At 43.4% G+C, this 18,183-nt stretch overlaps 1 protein-coding gene across 2 annotated transcripts in view; it reads right to left on the reverse strand.

Annotated features, from left to right (window-relative positions):
• TMPRSS6 (transmembrane serine protease 6) overlaps positions 1 to 18,183 on the reverse strand; it is a 47,416-nt gene that overhangs the window by 1,300 nt on the left and 27,933 nt on the right. For both annotated transcript variants that reach the window (XM_072655958.1, XM_072655959.1), the window contains exons 11-17: positions 10,616 to 10,761; positions 8,955 to 9,053; positions 8,157 to 8,270; positions 5,869 to 5,985; positions 4,189 to 4,357; positions 1,628 to 1,899; positions 804 to 940 (exon numbers count right to left, since the gene is read on the reverse strand). In XM_072655958.1, coding sequence (XP_072512059.1) covers positions 804 to 940; positions 1,628 to 1,899; positions 4,189 to 4,357; positions 5,869 to 5,985; positions 8,157 to 8,270; positions 8,955 to 9,053; positions 10,616 to 10,761 — 1,054 coding nt within the window. The remainder of the gene's footprint in view (positions 1 to 803; positions 941 to 1,627; positions 1,900 to 4,188; positions 4,358 to 5,868; positions 5,986 to 8,156; positions 8,271 to 8,954; positions 9,054 to 10,615; positions 10,762 to 18,183) is intronic.

Below are 18,183 nucleotides of genomic sequence, written 5' to 3' on the forward strand. Positions count from 1 at the left end.
CAAATATAATATTAAAACAGGGCTGTACTCTAAAATCACTTCTCTCTGAACCTTTGTTCCATCTTATATAAAAGGAGAGGGTTGGATCCTTCCAGTTTTAGACATAGGGTTCTTACCTAAGGTCATACAGGTAGTATGACTGAACTGGGGCTCAAACCCAAAAAGTCCTCTGACTACAGGACCTTAGGTAAGTCACTTCTCTGGTAGACAGTTCACTCATCTGTAATATGAGGGAGTTGGGTTAGGTAAGAACCCTATGTCTAAAACTGGAAGGATCCAACCCTCTCCTTTTATATAAGATGGAACAAAGGTTCAGAGAGAAGTGATTTTCCTGAGTGCACACAGGTATTAATGACAGAGCTGGGATTCAAACCTGAGTGTCAGGAGAACTTTGTTTTCTCCAGATCTCATACAGATTATCTATGGTGAAGGAGTGTCATGTCGCAAGCCTTCATTTTCTCCCCTTTTGCTGCCATCAGGGGAAATAGATCAGGAAAGAGAGAGGAACTCCAGATTAGGAGTCAAGAGACCAGAGATTTAGGGTTGGAAGGGACTATAAAGGTGACATACTTCAACATCCTTGTTTTTCATATGAGAGAATGGAAACCCAGAGAAGAGAAAGTGACTTGTCTATGGTCACACAGTACCAGAAGCATGATTTGAATCCAGCTCCTTTGATGACAAATCCAGTGCTCTTGTCACTGGATCCCACTAAGATTTCTGCCAACTCTACACTGATGATTCTGTGAACCAGTGGGTGCTGCCTCTGTAGGGAGGGGCCCAATCCCGTGGGCATCAGTCACCTGGCAGGCATCCTTCTTGCCTTTTCGATGGCCAGCACACAGCATCCGAGGGGTAACTTGGTAGCGATAAGCTTCGTTGCACAGGTCCTGCTGGATCAGCTCCACATCTACCTTCTGGAGGGTGTTGCTGGAGGGACCTGCCAAGTGGGGTACCAGGGAGAGGGCTGAGAAGCAGCTAAACTTAGTTGGGGTTTCCTATCTTGTTTACTTCCCCTGACTTAAGTTTTCTCCGTGGTCTCAATCTTGGAGGGGCATTGTGAAAGTATTGGAGGCAGAGGACCTGGGTTCAGGTTTGAGCTCTTACATTTATTACTTGCATGACCTTGGGAAAACCACTTAATCTCCCTTGGGCTTCAATCTCCTGGTCTGTGAAATGAGGGGTTTGGACTGGATGAAGTGCCTTCTAACTCTAAATGACTTATCAAATGATCTTTTGAGTTCCCTTCTCTTTCTTTCTTTCTTTCTTTCTTTCTTTCTTTCTTTCTTTCTTTCTTTCTTTCTTTCTTTCTTTCTTTCTTTCTTTCTTTCTTTCTTTCTTTCTTTCTTTCTTTCTTTCTTTCTTTCTTTCTTTCTTTCTTTCTTTCTTTCTTTCTTTCTTTCTTTCTTTCTTTCTTTCTTTTTTTTTTTGTAAAATAAAGGGATTGAATTCCCTGGCATCTAAGGTCCCTTCTGGCCTCAATCTGGCCTCCAATCTGGCCTCCACATTTTCTCTAGTCTGGTCATCTTAAGAGAAGGACGTGGTGGAATTTGAATCCACTCTTCAGCACATGGATATAAGTGCAGAGGATTCCATTTAGGCCCTCCCCTTCCTGACAGATACCTACCTCCTTCTTGAACTGCCCCCCAGCCTGTGATCCAGCAGTGGAGGCCAGGTTGGAAAAAGTGGGATGGGGCAGGCAGACAAATGGGCATGATCAGAGATGAACGGACCACAGGGTGATCCAGCTTCAACAGGGCCACATCATAGTCGTGGTTGTCCTCCTCATAGTAGGGATGAAGGAGCAGGCGGCTGACCTTGAAGGATACCCCACCAGGCCATCGAGGACTGTGATGGATTTTGCCCAGGAAGACGGTCCAGACCGATGGGGAGGCCATGCTAGGGGCCAGGTGTGGAGGAGAAGACTTGATTATTGCCCTTATGATGAGCACCCTCCACCAGCCAAGCACCCAGTACAGTGACTGGCACATAGTAGTTACTTTGTCAATTCTTGCTGATTAGTTGATTTATATTACCCATGCCTACTATAATATGTGGTACATAGTGGGGACTTGTGCTTGTGGATTGCTGGATCGATCACTTGCTGCTGCTTTACATATGTCATTCACTGACTTGGAACTGTGGTCCTTCTCTCTACCAACTTGTCCCTCTTTCTCCCTTAACACCCTCCTCTAAGATCACCTCTCCCCTAGAAGCCTTTCCTAATCACCCCCACCCAAGTTCAATTAATCATTCACTCATTAAATACTTCTTAAATGCCTACTCCATAGTAGGTACTTGATCAGGCACTGGAGTCTCAAAGACAGCATTGAAAGTCCCTCTCCCAAGGAGCTTACATGCTAGAAGGAAAGACAATAAGTGTGTATAGAATATATGTTCTAACTTGCAATCAGGAGCCCCTTGCCAGAATCAGAATTTGGACACTTCTTTTGTCCCAGATAAGTCACTAAACAATCTGAGCATCAATTTCCTCATCTGTAAAATGGGAGTATAATAGCGTCTCCCAGAGCTGTGTGAGAATCCAACAAGCTAACTGTGAACCTGTGCTCTGTAAACCTTAAAAGGATATGAACTGGATCTAGGATTTCACTGATAAAAGAAACTGCTTCTGTTAAGGCAGATGGGCAACTTCTCCCCAGTTTATGATCTTAAAGCATTCCCTAAAGCAGTGATGGATTAAATCATAGTGTTCCTATGTGGATTTACTTCTCATTCTTCTTTTATCCCTTCATTTGGCAGATCTTTGAGGATAGATAAGAAGCACCCTGCATTTGAAATAAAGAAATCTGTATTGATGTCTGACTCCCTACCTGAGTGAGCTTGGGCAAATCATTTCCCTTTCTCTGAACCTCAGTGACCTCATCTGTAGAAAGAGCCAGATGGACCAGATCACTGACAGGGGAATTATAGGAATGTGATGCAAAGGTTTTTTGGACCCATAGAGTCCTATACAAATGTTAGAGAATTGAAAATTTGGAGGTAGGAAGTCCAGAACTCAGGGACCATCTTTTCCAACCAGTTCCTGTCCAGCAATGCCTTCCACAATATCGTTGACAAATTGCCATCCAGCCTCTGTTTGGAGACCTCCTGTGATGGGAAACTCACTACCTCTACTGGTAATGCATTCCACTTTGGAATAGCTGACATTGTTAGAGAGTTTTCCTTGTTATCAAGCTACCAGCTCCTGAGTTTCCTTCTTCATTTCCTCCCCCTGCTTACTGAGCACCAGGCTCTGATTAGAGTCAACACTCAGACCATGACAGAAGGAATAGTAGCTAGTAATTTTGTTACCCAGTGCCAGGAAATCAACTTTTTATTTAATGATATGAAAAAAAGGTTTTTGACTGGATTCATGAATTTTGTGTATATATGTATATATATGTATTACAAGAAGTAGTTGAAATACACTAATTTAAGCACAAGGGGAAATTAGTTAATATTGTGGCTAGGGTACATGTGTCAGATTTTGGGAGTTTCACATTTCAGTGCCTTAGGACAAAGTCCCAGTTACCCCATCTTAGTCACGTCTCTGATTTCTGGTATTGACTGACCACATCAAAGACTTCATAGATTTAGAGCTGGAAGAAAGCTTAGATGTCATTTAGTCCAACCCTTTAATTATGTGGAGGAAGAAACTGAGGTTTTAGAAAGGGAAGTGACTTTGTCCTGGTCTCACAGGAAGTAAGCAACTGAGCCTGCATTTTCACCTGGCTTCTCTGATTGCTTCAAAGCTCTTTCCACTGTATCAATCTATTCAGTATTTATTAACCACCTGCTATTTGCAATATGTTGGGAGAACTTATATTCTAATAAGGTAAAAGTCCAATTACATGACTAGGAATAATTACCACTAGTATTTATGGAATGTTTTACATGTTGTCTCATTTTATCCTCACAACAATCCTGGGAGGTATGTATTGTTATTATCTCGCTTGATAGATGGGGAAACTGAGGCAGAGAGAGGTTCAGTGACTTGTCCAGGGTCACACAGCTAATAAGTGATCCAGGTCTTCCTGAGTCCAAGTGCATTGTATCATATAGCTACCAATTTCTAGGAGCTTTTGATAAGCCCTCCCCTGGTCACTGTGGTCCCCTCCAACTATCTTTTCATTGCCTCCTTGACCCTCCTCACAGACCATGGCCCTCTTTCCCTCTCCAATTCCTTACCTGTCTTCCTGGAAACAGTGAGCTGCTGTCACTACCCACTGATCGGATACGAGGGTCCCCCCGCAGATGTGCCGGCCCCTCACCTGCAAGCTAGCCTGCCATGGCCACTCCCCCTCCACAGATGTGGCACCCCCCACGATTCTGGTGGCAGGAATCGGAAGCCCACAGTCTGAGTTCGTTGGGCCAGGAAGAAAGTCGGAAGAGAAAGAAGAAACAAGGTTAAGTCTCAACCTTCCAATACCACAACCTGGCCCTCCTCACTCTCTTGCCCAGCTGTGGAGCACCTCTGGCTACCAGCTCTGAGCCACAGCTGCAGGAGAACTGAAACCTAGGTCATTAGTGATAGTGTGTGATGATTCTTCTGAAGAACCAGGACCCTCTTACAGAGAAAAAGTATTTTTACATGCTTCAGGGTAGGTACTGACGTTAAAACAGTCAGCTAGCTCTCTCTTCCTTCTATTAAATGATCAGCTTTTGATCATTGTACAATCAGCCCTCATCCCCTAGTTCCCATCCAGGTACAGGTTCAAGGTGTCTCTGCTGCTCAACATCAGCATGGGGAAGGAGGCCCCTGTCAGGAGCAGGCTGGTAAATGTCTAACAACTGGCTCTCCAGGGGGAAAAAAGCATAGGGGATACACTTTTAAGTTTAGTTTGCATTATTACCATTTTCTCCATCATTTTCTTGTCTAGATAATCCACAAAACAAGAAAGTTTGTAACATCCTCACTGAAAATTTAACAATCAGTTCCAGAGAAAACAGTGTGAGTTGACTCCAGCACACCCTTGTGTAGACTGTATTTAAAACAAAGTGTTGGGGAAGATTCTTTAGCTTTTAAAGTTCCCCTGACAATCTAAATATACAGTATCCAGTCTTGGGGACTTTAGTCAACCTGGCCTTCCTCCTCCCAGTCCTGCAGCCAACGGATGGGTAATAGGGGTGGGTCCTGGATGACAGTCCTCCAGCAACAGCCAATGATGGCTCTGTTGGCCCTTGGCTTTCAAATCTTTCCATTCATTTATTTAACTGATGGTCACTGTTAAGATGCTGGAATGGTACCTGGTATGCCCAATAGAGAGAGCAGTTTTACGCTCAGTTGTTCCAAAGCTGCTTGCTATTTAGATAAATAGAATGTCAGACAGAGGTCATAGGCTCATAGCTTTGAGTACAATCTCCCTATTTTACCAATGAAGAACTAAGGCTTAGATCAGTTAAGTGACTTAGTCAGTAAGTGTCAGACCCAAGGTTTCCTGCCTCCAAAGCCTTATGCTTCTCTATCCACTAGGGTATGCTGCTTCTCAGCCATGGTGGAAATAAGGATAAATAGATGCACATACTGAAACATGTATGGGTAAACTACAGAACTTCATGTACTTCTGATTATGAGACCAACTCTCTATATACTATACCGTATGACTACCTGTTTATGGACAGGATCAGAATAATTATCTCCATTTTACAGATTAGGCAGCTAGGACTCAGAGAAGTCAAGTGATTTACTTGTTCAGTGTCATGCAGGTGAGTTAGTGTCAAAGTTGAGGCAAGGTCTCCGGTTTCTTGACTTACAGGGTCATTCACCCTGTTTTTCAGGATGAGATGCTCTGCCCACTCTTGGCCTTGCCCAAAAGCATACAAGATCCATCTTCCATCCAGCCCCCAGCCTAGCTTTTGGCTCCTTACCACAGTGCTGCTCATCAGATTGGTCGTTGCAGTCAGGATTATCATCACATTGAGGGTTGGGTTTCTTCAGGCAGCTCCCATCAGCACACTTGTATTTGAAAGCCCCACAGGGCACCCCTGGAAGAGAGAGAGGGAGGGCTCCCTTTCTCTATGTGGCCCAGATAAGACCACATTGAGAGTATTGTGTTCCATTCTAGGAACCATTTTTAAAGAAATGACCTTGGTGAGAGAGAATACTTCCAGAGGAAGGTGGCCAAGATGGCAGAAGGACTGGAGATTCTGCCATACAAAGATTGGTCGAAAGGACTGAGGAAGTTTAGCCTGGAGAACAGAAGACTCAGAGAGGATCTAAGTGCTCTGGTCAAGCACCTAGAAGAGGAACTAGCTACATTTTCTTGATGCCCAGAAGGCAGAATCAGGAGCCAGGTGGAAGTTTCAGAGAAGTAGATTTCACCGAATAAAAGAATTTCAGAGTTGGAAAGTACCTTGGAACTTACCTAGTCCAACCCATATCTGAATAGAAAAACTCTGTACAGCATCCCCAACTGGTCATTCATAGTTTGCTACCTCTGTGACCTTGGGCAAGCCACTTATCCTCCACTGACCTTAGTTTCCTTATCTGTAAAATGAGGGGGTTGGACAAGATGGCTTTTTACTACTTCCAATTCTATAATCCACACATATAGATCATTTTTTTTTCAACTCTATGGATCTGGGCCTCAATTTCCTCATTTGTAAAATGAGGGAATTAGGTTGGTTGATTTCCATATTTCTTTCCAGCATTCGGTCCTGGGACAATCTGCCATTATTGCATCTTCTCCAGCTTCTCCTCCTGACTCTTCTGTTTCTGTTGACTTCAATCTTTCTATTCTTTTTAAAATATTTCCTTCTTCCTCAATTCCCACATTTAGTTAGTTATCAAGTCCTGAAAATTCTCCCTCCACTTTCTCTCTTCTATCTCCTCCTCAGTCTTATCACAAAAGCCTCCTATCTGGCATCTCCAATGTATCTGAAAGCAAACACAGAAAATTTTCTAAAGCATGGCTCTGATCAGGTCAGCCCCTTGCTCCAATACCTTCTCTGACTCACTATTGCCTGCTCATGATTCTCTTGAAGCCGACTTCTCACAGACTTGCATCTCTGTCTGCTTGAATCAGAATATTAGATATCAGAATATTAGACTCTGAGATTAAGTGTGGTATACTGTAGTGATCTCATGATCCCATCATATTCTTAAAAATTGTTCAAGATATTAAAAAACTTGTTTATGTGGGTTATACCTACAGATATTTACTATGTTATAAATGAAAATGATTTATCATGAAAATAATTTTGACCCTATAGACTCCTCAAAAGGTTCTTGGGGAACTCCAGGGGGTTCCTGGATCATATTTTGAGAGCCACTAGTATAAAGGATTTAGTGCTAGGCTAGGTGCCAGGAAGACCAGGGTTCAAGTCTTGTCTTGTAAACCTAATTCTGATCTGTGTAATCAGAGGCAAATGACAACTTGCCAACTCTCAGTTTTTCTCATCTGTAGCAGGAAGAAGTTAGCCTGATTGACTAACTGATTGAATTTGTGATTTGTGGTCCCATGAATTTTACAACTAGAGATGACCTTTGAGATCATCTAGTTCAATCCTTCCATTTTTATGGAGACAGCTATTCTAACCTTGAGTCTGACATGGCTAGGTGGCACAGTGAATGAAGTGTGGGACCTAAAGTCAGAAAGACTGGCAGAAGGAGAGAGGAAAGGGAAGAATTATTAAGCACTGATGATTTACCAGGTGCTGAGCTAAGCACTTTGCAAATGTTATTTCCTCATTTAATCCTTACAACAACCCTGTGAGGCTGATGCTATTATCATCCCATTTTAAAGACCAGGAAACTGAGACTGATAAATGGTTAGTATCTTGCCCAGCCAGGGTCACATAGTTAGTAAGTGTCTGAAGCTAGATTTGAACTCAGGGTTTTCTAAGTCCACCATTCAAGCCACTCTACTACCACTTGCTTGGCCACTTCAGATCCCTGACCACTCTCAGCCTATGGCAATCTCTGCCTCCTCTGGTCCCTCCTGTTTGTGTGTCTCTTGAAGCTCACACACATTTTATCTCACATTAATTTTGATGTCTCACCTCCCTAGAATGAACTAGAAACTTTCTGAAGGCAGGTAACAGAATTTTCTTTATCTCTGTATCATTTGATAATTGGGGCAAGGCACGCACTGAGTCCACAATGAGTCCATAGTAAATGTATGAATGAATGACTTTCAGGAATCAGCTAGCCCTACCTTCATGGCATTGCCACTCATCACTCCCATTGATACAGTCCAGGTGTTGGTCACAGACCTTGGGCAGATGGATGCATGTGCTGTCTTCCTCACACTGGAAGGCAGATGGGCAGACTACCAGGCAAAGCACAGAAAGAAATCAAAAATCAGACAGAGAAACCATTTGAGAAACTCCTGGTCTGTGCAGCCCACTTCTACAGTTTCTCTGTCCCAGATTCAGTGTTCTTATTTCTAGACTACCAGGATAATGGGCAGAGTTTCTTCCTGGGTGGGGGGAAAAGGGGAAGGCCCAGTGTCAGGAGACCTATATTTCAGTCCTGGGATGACTGTTGCCAAGATGCGTGCTTAAGTTCCTCAAAAGCTCTGTGATTTCACTGCTGTGGACCCTCCCTCCACTGCTAGGTACCTCAGGAGGCTCTCTGCTTAAAAATATCAGGACCCCGTTAGTCATCCATCATGGAGGACCCCTCACTGGGGGTGATATGAAAAGAGATTCTCTCTGTGGACAGTGTAAGAATGAACTCTGTTGAACTGAACTAGACTGGCCCTCCCAGGATGGCACATAGACCATCATTCAGTCTCCAACTTGCAAGAATCCAAAGCAGGTCTCCACCATGCCAAGATGGGTTATCTGAGCAGGAGCCAAAAGGAGGGATACCAAGACAGGGCAGTGTGAATGGGGGTGGGGCTGGACATGGTGTTTGGGAAGCCCCAAGCATGCTTGGCTAGTCTACTATAGTCTCTGCTCAAGCAAGGATTTGAAAAGGCGAGACTGTAGGGAGGGGCAAGACCTCTCACCACAGTTTCTCTCATCCAGGCCGTTGGGGCAATCCTTGATCCCATCACAGGCTGGCACACAGAGGCCATTCACTGAGCACAGGAATTCTCCAGGACAGGCTAGGAAATCCCATAGAGGTAGTAAGAGGAAAAAGGAGAGTCATTATTAAGAGCTAAGTAGACACACAGCTAAAACTTCAGACTCTTAGACCCTCTGTCCGTTGTATCTCACTGCCTCTCCGATGAGGGTGATGATGATGACCCCATGAAAACCCAACTCATCATTCATGTCATGGTGGAATGGTCGTGGCATCTTGGGCAGCAAAGTAAACAAATGTCAACCAGATGGATGCATAGCAGTGACTTCTTGCGCCCTTGGCAGTATGGGGGGAGCTGAGATGTTTGACAGAAATCCTGAAATGTTGGCCATTTGTGCTTTGGTCATACCACTTACTGGTCTGGCCCCCTGGCCAATGTGAGGAAACTGGAATAATAGCAACTTCCTCTTCTAGTTCCAGAAAACAGGAACAATAACAATAACTAACAATAGCTAAAATTTATATGGTGATTTCAGGAATGTAAAATGTTTTACATAGTTGATCCTCCCAGCAACACTAAGGGAAGGTGAATTAATATCACGGTTTTAGAGATGAAGAACCAGAGGCTGAGAGATGGGAAATAACCTGACCAGAGTTAGCATTTGCGGCAGGATTCGGGCTCAGGTCTTCTTGACTCTGTGCACTGTGCTAATAAATTTAAGGAGTATATGGGGAAGCAATAGAGTGACAGGCATTCCTTCCCTCCCCCCAAAATAAAAAGAAACCCTGATGTTATGATCAGCTTGATGAAGAAGATAGAAGTGGGAGCCTCTCCTCTGTGTTCTGGTACCACAAGAAGGTGAGATCCATCACAACAAGTCAGAAATGGGGTTTTAAAAGCCCCTAAGTCATATTTAATCAAATAATTATAATTCTTAGAGAGAAAGTTGGGAAAGGGGAGGGGCCCATGGGATATTGATCCCGGTAGCTGAAAATACTGTGGGGCACATTCCCGTGACCACTGAAGTGATCAAATAATGAAAAAAACATGAAATGGATTGACATCACCATTGGTTCAGAGTTTATTGGTTCGTTCGGAGGTGGAGCGCAGTGAGTAGTTATGCATCTCTATGACTTGAAAGTTGGCAATGACCCTATTGAAGTTAATGATGGAGGGGCCTGGCATATACTCCAAATGGGCTCCTGTTGAGGAGAAGGGGGGCAGGGCCCATGGACACCTAGGCTCCAATACTTCAAGGAAGCATGACTTCATCATTGTGGGGCTTATCTCACCCCATCATTGGAGATCACAACTCTTTTATGCCTTTATAGATGGTCTTGTGAGTTGCTGGGTCAGAAGAAGTCCCCACCTGGTGAGCAACTTCCTGGTGATGAACCCTTGAATTTAACTAGGCTGTTCTTTGGATAAAAGACACATAGTTCATCAGGAGTCCCATATTTAGAGCCTTCTAATTTGGATCTGTCAAAGTTGGGCTTTAACAAACCAGAAGAGGACATTGGGGTAGAAACTCCTAGTATTTGCTAGGAATATAACCCTCCTGATGATCAACTGACCATATGTGTTCCACCTTTGTCTTCATCTCTGAGCACAAACACATGAGTGTGCATGCTCCCCATACTCACGATCTGACTGATTATATAAGCTGTAGTGAGCCTGCACCCCAGGGCCTGTGAGGGAGATCTGGGAGGTAAAGGTGATGGTGATGCCAGCTGAGGTTACCACAGGGATCCTCTCTGCATATGCTTGTAGGGTCCGAAGGCCACACAACCTGAGGAGGAGAAAGAGGAAGGTCAGAGGAGGGGAGGGGAGGAGTGATGAGGAAAGGACACTGGAATGACCTAATTCAATGAGAAAATTTCACACACAATAAAATCACTTGCTACAAACATGGCCCCATGGAGGCAACATGACCCTTTTCCACACCAAGCCCTTTTCTCCTCAGCCTGAAAAACTGGAAAACTCTTGGTTGAGTGGATGAATTGTATGATAGACCTTCAGGCATCCCATTTCTTGATGCCCCCTGGTGGTGAGCGCACTTTCTAACTTCCCTATGTCCTTCCCGAAATGTAGTGCCCCATATACTCTACAGAAGGGATACTTGCTTTAAAGATTTCGAAGAGCTCTATTTATAGGGTTTGATTAAGGCAGGGCAGAGTAGCCTGTCACCTCCCTAGTTAACTGGAAGAGATGATATGTGTACATATAGATATAGAAAAATCAAATAGAAGATAATCTTGGAATAGAAGCTGCTAGCAACTGGGAGGACCAGGAATAGCCTTCCCTCAGGCTCTCTACTTGAAATGGTTCCTCATCTTTGCTCTTAGAAAATTCCCAAGCTCCTCCAGAATATCTTCCCTGATTACCTACATCACTCTCCTACTTGGAAATTCTCCAGTTACATACTTTAGTATGTAGCTGTATCTTATGTCATTCCTGTAGGATATGTGCATGTGTGTGAGTGAGTGTGTGCATACACATGTGTGTGCATGTGTGCCCATGTGTGTGTGTGTGTGTGTGAAGTTTTTCTAGACCAACTATAAGCTCCTGGAGAGCAGAGAATTATCTTATATATTTCTGTTTTCCTCCTTTCCCATCCTTAGCATCCAGTATGAAAAAGTGGAGGTAGATTGAACCAACCAACCAATCAATCCATCACTTCTTCACCCCAACCAAAGTAACAAGAGCTGGATAACTTTATTGAGTGAACACACTTCTGTTAAATCATTCATTTACTCTGCCAACAAAGTCATTAATTAAACTAAGTTGATCAAGTAGTGAAGTAGGAGAAAGGATATCAAACCATTGGATGAAATGAAATGATGCTGATGGTTTTCAACATTTTAATGGTCTAAGCAAAACAAAGGAGTGAAGTTCACAGGAAATGTATTGGGATGAGTTAAGGAGACTCAGTTTTGTCCTGTGAGGCTTGGATGAAATAACCAGGCAGTTGAGACCCAATGCATTCATTTGTTTCTGTGTTGAACCAGCCCAGGAACAGCAGCACTACCAGCTAGGCCTAGAAAGGGAATCACTGAGAGATGGGAGTGGGGAGAGTCAACATTTGGACTCTTCCCACTCCCAAGTCCAGTGTTCCTTCCATGACCCACCATGGACTCCACTCATCCCTTAGGTGGTAGAACACATTATTTAGTTACTCCTTCCTATCTAAAATCAGGTGGTTGTACCTAGAGTCTTCCCTAGTGGTAACTGATGCCTGTGAGAAGGAATCACTATACTGAAAGGAATGGTAATTAGCTCTTCTTTGATGTGGGGAGGCCATTGATTTAATCACCACGGGCCTTGGGTGGAAGGAAAATAGAAAGTCTACTCCCATAGAGAAAGCCAAGCAGATTCCCACACTTTTGGCCATTAAACATTACTTCCAGGAGGAAATGTTTGGGATTTCCATTTTTCATCACTAGGGAAGGACCTGGAAAAAGTTGTTTTTGGTTTCTGTATTCCCCCACTTCTAGGCTATTACATTCCTCCTCTCTGACCCAGAACTAATGAATAGAAGTTGTAGGGAGACACATTTCAACCCCAAAGAAACGATAGCTTCCCAAGGTTTAGAGCTGCTCCTATATATGGCCTGCCTTGAGAAATCGTGCGTTTTCTATCAATAAGGTCTTTCACTTGGAGGCTAGATGGGAAGACTTGTTACAAAGGGGATTCATGTTTCAGGGAGGGGCTGGATACAAGAAATCAGGGATCTCTTTGATTCTGATTCCCCTGACATACTAACTGGGATAGGACAAAGAATTGGATACTTTGGGAGGTGATGATTTCCTCGTCCCCAAGGCTTTTCAAGTAGTGGTTAGATAACTTGTCAGGGAGATTGCTGCTTCAGATAAGGCCTGGATGCCAAGATCTTTGATAGGACAATTAGACATCTATACAATGATTTGTCTTTTATGTAGCTGGGCTTGCTCTAGGAGCCTAAAAGCCCCTGGAAAAGCAAAATGAGCTTGTAAGAAAAGCACTAAATGGGAGTCAAGAATCCTGGGTTCTAGTCCTGTCTGCCACCTACTCCCTAAAGGGCCTGAAGATATAATTCACCTTCTCTAAACTTTAGTTTCTGAAATCTCCAAAATAAGGAAGCTGAACTAGAAACCAGAGGCAGGGCAGCATAATAGGAGAACTGAATTTCAAGTCCAAGGATCTGGGTTCAAATCTCAGCTCTGTCACTTACTACATGTATGACTTTGGGCACTTCATTCTTTGTCATTTTCCCCTTCTATGAAAAAAGGAGCCTGGATCAGAGGTCAGAGGCACTTTGGTATATTACAAAAAGTCCCTACTTTACAGAGAAGGAAATTGAGTCTCATAAAGGGTCAGGGGCTTGCCAAAGTCACAAGACAGTAAGGGATGCATTTGGGATCTGAACCTAGTTCCCTAGACTCCAAATCTGCTCTCTTGAGAATCAGAAGACATGAACTCCCAACTTGACCATTTGTTAGCTTGTGCTCTCATTCGAGTCATTTCTTCTCTCTAGAACTGTTTCCTCTACAAAAATGAGAGGCTTGACCTCTATGACATCCCTAGTGTTTTCCAAATTCTGCCTCTAATTCTCAGAGATTCCTCCTGGCTCTAACAACCCTTGCCTTGGACTTCAGAACCTGTACTTGCTTGGGTACCACCACTGGGGGGCAATCCTGAGCAAGTCTCTGAAGAGAACTGTTCATCTGTATCTGTGAACTCATCAAATGTGTCATCTCTTTTGGGTACTGCAACAACTCTGGAAGGGAGGGGTTATTATTCTTAATAAATATTCCTTTCGGGAGTATCTGGAATTTCACTGGTATAGGAAAAAACTCGATGAGTTCAGCACCTAACCTGAGACACTGATATAGGTAATTTTCAGGGTCACACAAACAGCATTCAATATGATAAGGTGGATAGAGCTCTAGACATGGAGTCAGGAACACCTAGAAAGGAGTCATTCCTCAAAGACTTACTACTCTCAGGACAGTTTCTTCAGGCATAGTGTTAGCTTTGATAACTGCTAAGGTGTGTTGTCATTCTCAAATAGAAATGGAAACATAGGCAGTTAGATGGTGCACCAGCCCTGGAGTCAGGAAGACCTGAGTTCAAATCTGACCTCAGACACTTACTAGTTATGTGACCCTGGCCAAGTCACTTAACCCTGAATGTCTCTAAAAGGGGAAAAAAGACATGGGGATCCATATGTGCCACATGTTGACTTAGTTTTAAAAGTAGGATTATTTATTTTTTATCGTATTTTTATTTATTTTGTTAAAATTTCCCATTTACATCTTAACCTGGTTCTGGTCTCATTTGGGAGAGTTGTGGGTCTTATATAGCCCCTAGGTCATGTGTTTTGGCATCCCTGCATCTTCCAACCTTAAATCTTTGACCCCATTCCAATATGCTCTGGTTCACAGAAATAACGCTTGGACTCAGGCCTTTCTTACTTCCTTATATGGTTAATTCTCTAATCACTAGACTGCGTAGCAAGAGGTAGAGCTTTAATTTGAGCCCAGACAATTAACTATCTTTCCCACAGAAGCCCAAGGCGGTTTGGGAGGGAAAGGTTGGGCAAAGGGTGGAGTGTGATGGAAATGGACAGCTTAAGAGTCCTAAACACTGAGAGTCTCATTTCTGGTTTCCACAGGACACAGGCAGAAACTGACAAACAGCTAGAAATACACCTGGAAATGCAGGCACCCACTCTGGAACCACATTCAATTAATTCAACCCCAAAACATCATCCTTTAAATCTCTTTGTATGCGCTAGGACCAGGCGTGATACACTACATGCCCCTGCTCTCACAGAGTTTAAATTCAACTTGAGGTGAGGTCCAGGGCCACACTGTCCACTGACTGGTAACCAGTCTCCAGACTTCAAAAAGCAGGGGATAGTAATAGTCCCCTGGCTACTTTGTAGGTTTTCTATAAGAATAAAATGAAAAAAAAAAGTGTGTGAAAGAACTCTGTAAACTCTAAAAGACTATGCAGAAGTGGTCACCATTCAAGGCAAGTCCCTGCCCTTCACTGGGCCTCAGTTTTCTCATTTGCAAAAAGATGCAGTTGAACTAGAAGGTCTTGGAGGTCCCTTCCTTCTCTAGAGGTAGGATCACAGGATTCCATGAAAAGATTAACAGGCTGCTGGTGTGTATGAGCAAAGGAATTTTTTCATACCAGAAAGCTTCCTACATGGATAAAATCATACCTGTGTGCATGACAGACACTAATAGTATATTAATATGAATGTGCATATATGTATATGTTTGTATATGTATTTATACATAGATATATAGACACACATATATGCATACACACTTTACCTCTATATACACACAGATATGTGGGGACATATAAGCCAACCTAGTGAAATCGGCAAGATGTCCTGGGGGACAGACATGAGGCAGCAGAGGTCAGGAGGATGCAGCCCCTGTTACCACCTCAACCGACTCCTCCCCAGGGGGATACAGCATAGGGCCCTGAGTCTGAATGTGCTGAGAGTAACAGCTTCTGTGAACGCAGCGAATTCTAGGAATAACAGTGGTCCTTTCCCCAAACCCCATCACCAGATCCACTTCCAGCCTCCCCTCTGAAGCTTTCATCTAGGGAAGCAATTCTTGTGGAAAAGGGCCTGACCAACACCAACCACAGAGCAGCTCCTTCTGGGGCAGGTGAGCCCCAGGAATAGCGCTGTATCCCACATTTTTAATTTCTTGCTTTTCAGTTTATAACCTCTGGATTTAGCACAGTGCTTTGCACATAAGAAGATCTTAATGAAGGCTCCTTCCTTCCTTCCTTCCTTCCTTCCTTCCTTCCTTCCTTCCTTCCTTCCTTTCTTCCTTCCTTCCTTCTTTACTTTCTCCCTTCCTTTCTCTTTTTCTTCCTTCCTTTACTCACTCACTCACTCACTCATTCTTTCAGATTACCTTGGAGAAGGGAAGCCCTTCCCTTGTCCATTGACCAGGGAAGGGCTGAAAGTACTCACTTTCTTGGCTTAGTAATAGAATGTAACTCCTTGAGAGAAGGGCTTATTTCATTGGAAAAGGAGGGGAAAATCCCCACCCTCAAAGATCTCCCAGACTAACAGGGGAATTAACGTGTAAATAACTACGTACAAAGGAGATACACACAAGATAAAATGGAGATAAGTCAGAGAGGGGAAGGCGCTAGAACTGAGGGAGATTGAGAAAGGCTTCTCACAGAAGGCGGGGTTTTGGCTAGTGAGGGCAAGAGACAGAGATAGGCTGACGGGGAGAGAATGCCAGGTAGAAGGGCCAGCCCACGACAACGTCTGGAGTCAGAAGATGAAGTGATTTGTGAGAACAGTCGTGAAGCTGGACTGAAGATTCCCCCCAAGGAACAATGAGTGGCAGGTGGAGGGGGGAGAGAGGGAGCAGGTTACTCCCCAGAGCAGGTGCTTAACAAACGCAAACGCTGCTGGAATGAGAACCTGAGCAGGTCTGGCGCCTGCGCTCTGGGGAGCAGGGCAGTTTCCATCCTGTAGCTTGGCTTTCGTGAGTGAGGGCCTGCCCTGGCTGGAAATGTCTGAGTAGAGCGCATGTAGGAAGGACAGAAAAAACAAACAAACAAGAGGAAGCTGGTCAGAAGGGTTTTCCTGGAAATGGGGAGGGCTGGGGAAGTGGTGAAGGTGAAAGTGAATTTCAGTTAAATGAAGGAGGAAAAGAACCTGGGGATCAACTTCTCACAAGGGATCCAAGGCTCCAAACCACTCCCTCTTACATGCTCAGTTTGGGCGACAACTGAGCAGGAAAGTGGAAGGGGAAGAGATGGGACCTTAAGAAAGAATCTTGTAATCCAAGCAGCTCCTTTTAAAGATGGGGGTGGGGGGCATGGTAGTAAGTCAGAGACATCAAGTGACTTATCCAAAGTCACACAGATAGAAAGCAGAATTTAAACCCAGACCTTGGGACTCCAAATCCAGAACCCTTTCCAGTAGATCATATAGTTAATTTCCCTGAGTTCTATGGATCCTTCAGGAGAGGAAAAAAGGTGATAGAATCCATTTTCTTCTCTATTAAAATGTATGCTCCTTGAGGTAAAGAGTAGAATTCTTTCTTTGTGTTTCTAGCCCAAACATCTAGTTTGGTTGCTGGCACATAGTAGGAGCTAAATAAATGCTTGCTGATTTGAAATTATGCAAATAAAGTGAATAGGGAAGCTAAGTGGTCCAGTGGATAGAGTGCTGACCCTAAAGTCGGGAGAACCTGAGTTCGAACGTAGCCTTACTACCTTACCACTTATTACCTGGGTGATCCTGACAAGTCACATAACCCTGTTTTCCCATTTGTAAAATGAGAAGGAAATGGCAACTGCCTTCCAGTATTTTTGCCAAGAAAACCACAAATGGGGCCACAAAGAGTTGGATACAATTGAAACAACTTAACAACAGATAAAGTGACTAAAATGTCCATATCCTTTGTTATAGGGATCCCACTGCTTAGCGTCCACCACAAGAAGGTCATTAATAAATACTTAGAGTAGCATTTTGAGAGGCAGGGATAGCAAAGAACTGGAAACAAAGTAAATTCCCATTGACTGGAGAATGACGAAACAAGTTGTGAATGTAATAGAGTATTACTGTGTTGTAAGAAACAAGACGTAGGAGGATTATAGAAAACATGGAAGAATTTTCTAGAAATTAACAGAGTAGAATAATTAAAGCCAGGAAAATATTAGACACAATGACCATAACAACGTGAATGGAAAGAAACAAATTTCACAAAACAATTGAAAACGGATATTGCAAAATCATCAAGATCAGACATGGCCCCAAAGAAGAGGCGTGAGAAAATATCTCCTCCTACAAGCTCTTTCACCAAAGTGGGTGTTCATCGCTTTTGCAGGTTGTTTTTTCTCTTTCTTTCTTTTTTTTTAAAAAGTAGTTTTGTTATAAGAGTAGGGTCTCTGGCTAGGGTAGGAGGAAGGATGTAGGGAGAAATGTCGGTGATGTAAGAACAAAAGATATTCATACAATGCACTTTAAAGACACAATACAGTTAACCCTTCCACATTGCAGGGGTTAGGCGTACGGTACCTATGACCTAGAAAATCCATGTAAAATTTTTTGATCCTCCCTTCATACCAGAGAAGAAGTCTAAATTATTACGGTATTAAAAGATAAAATATGTTGGTATTATACAATACTACATATATATATAGTGCATTTCTGAGTTTCTAAACATTTTTC

This window comes from Notamacropus eugenii, chromosome 3 (genome assembly GCF_028372415.1).
Source record: "Notamacropus eugenii isolate mMacEug1 chromosome 3, mMacEug1.pri_v2, whole genome shotgun sequence".
Classification (NCBI taxonomy): domain Eukaryota; kingdom Metazoa; phylum Chordata; class Mammalia; order Diprotodontia; family Macropodidae; genus Notamacropus; species Notamacropus eugenii.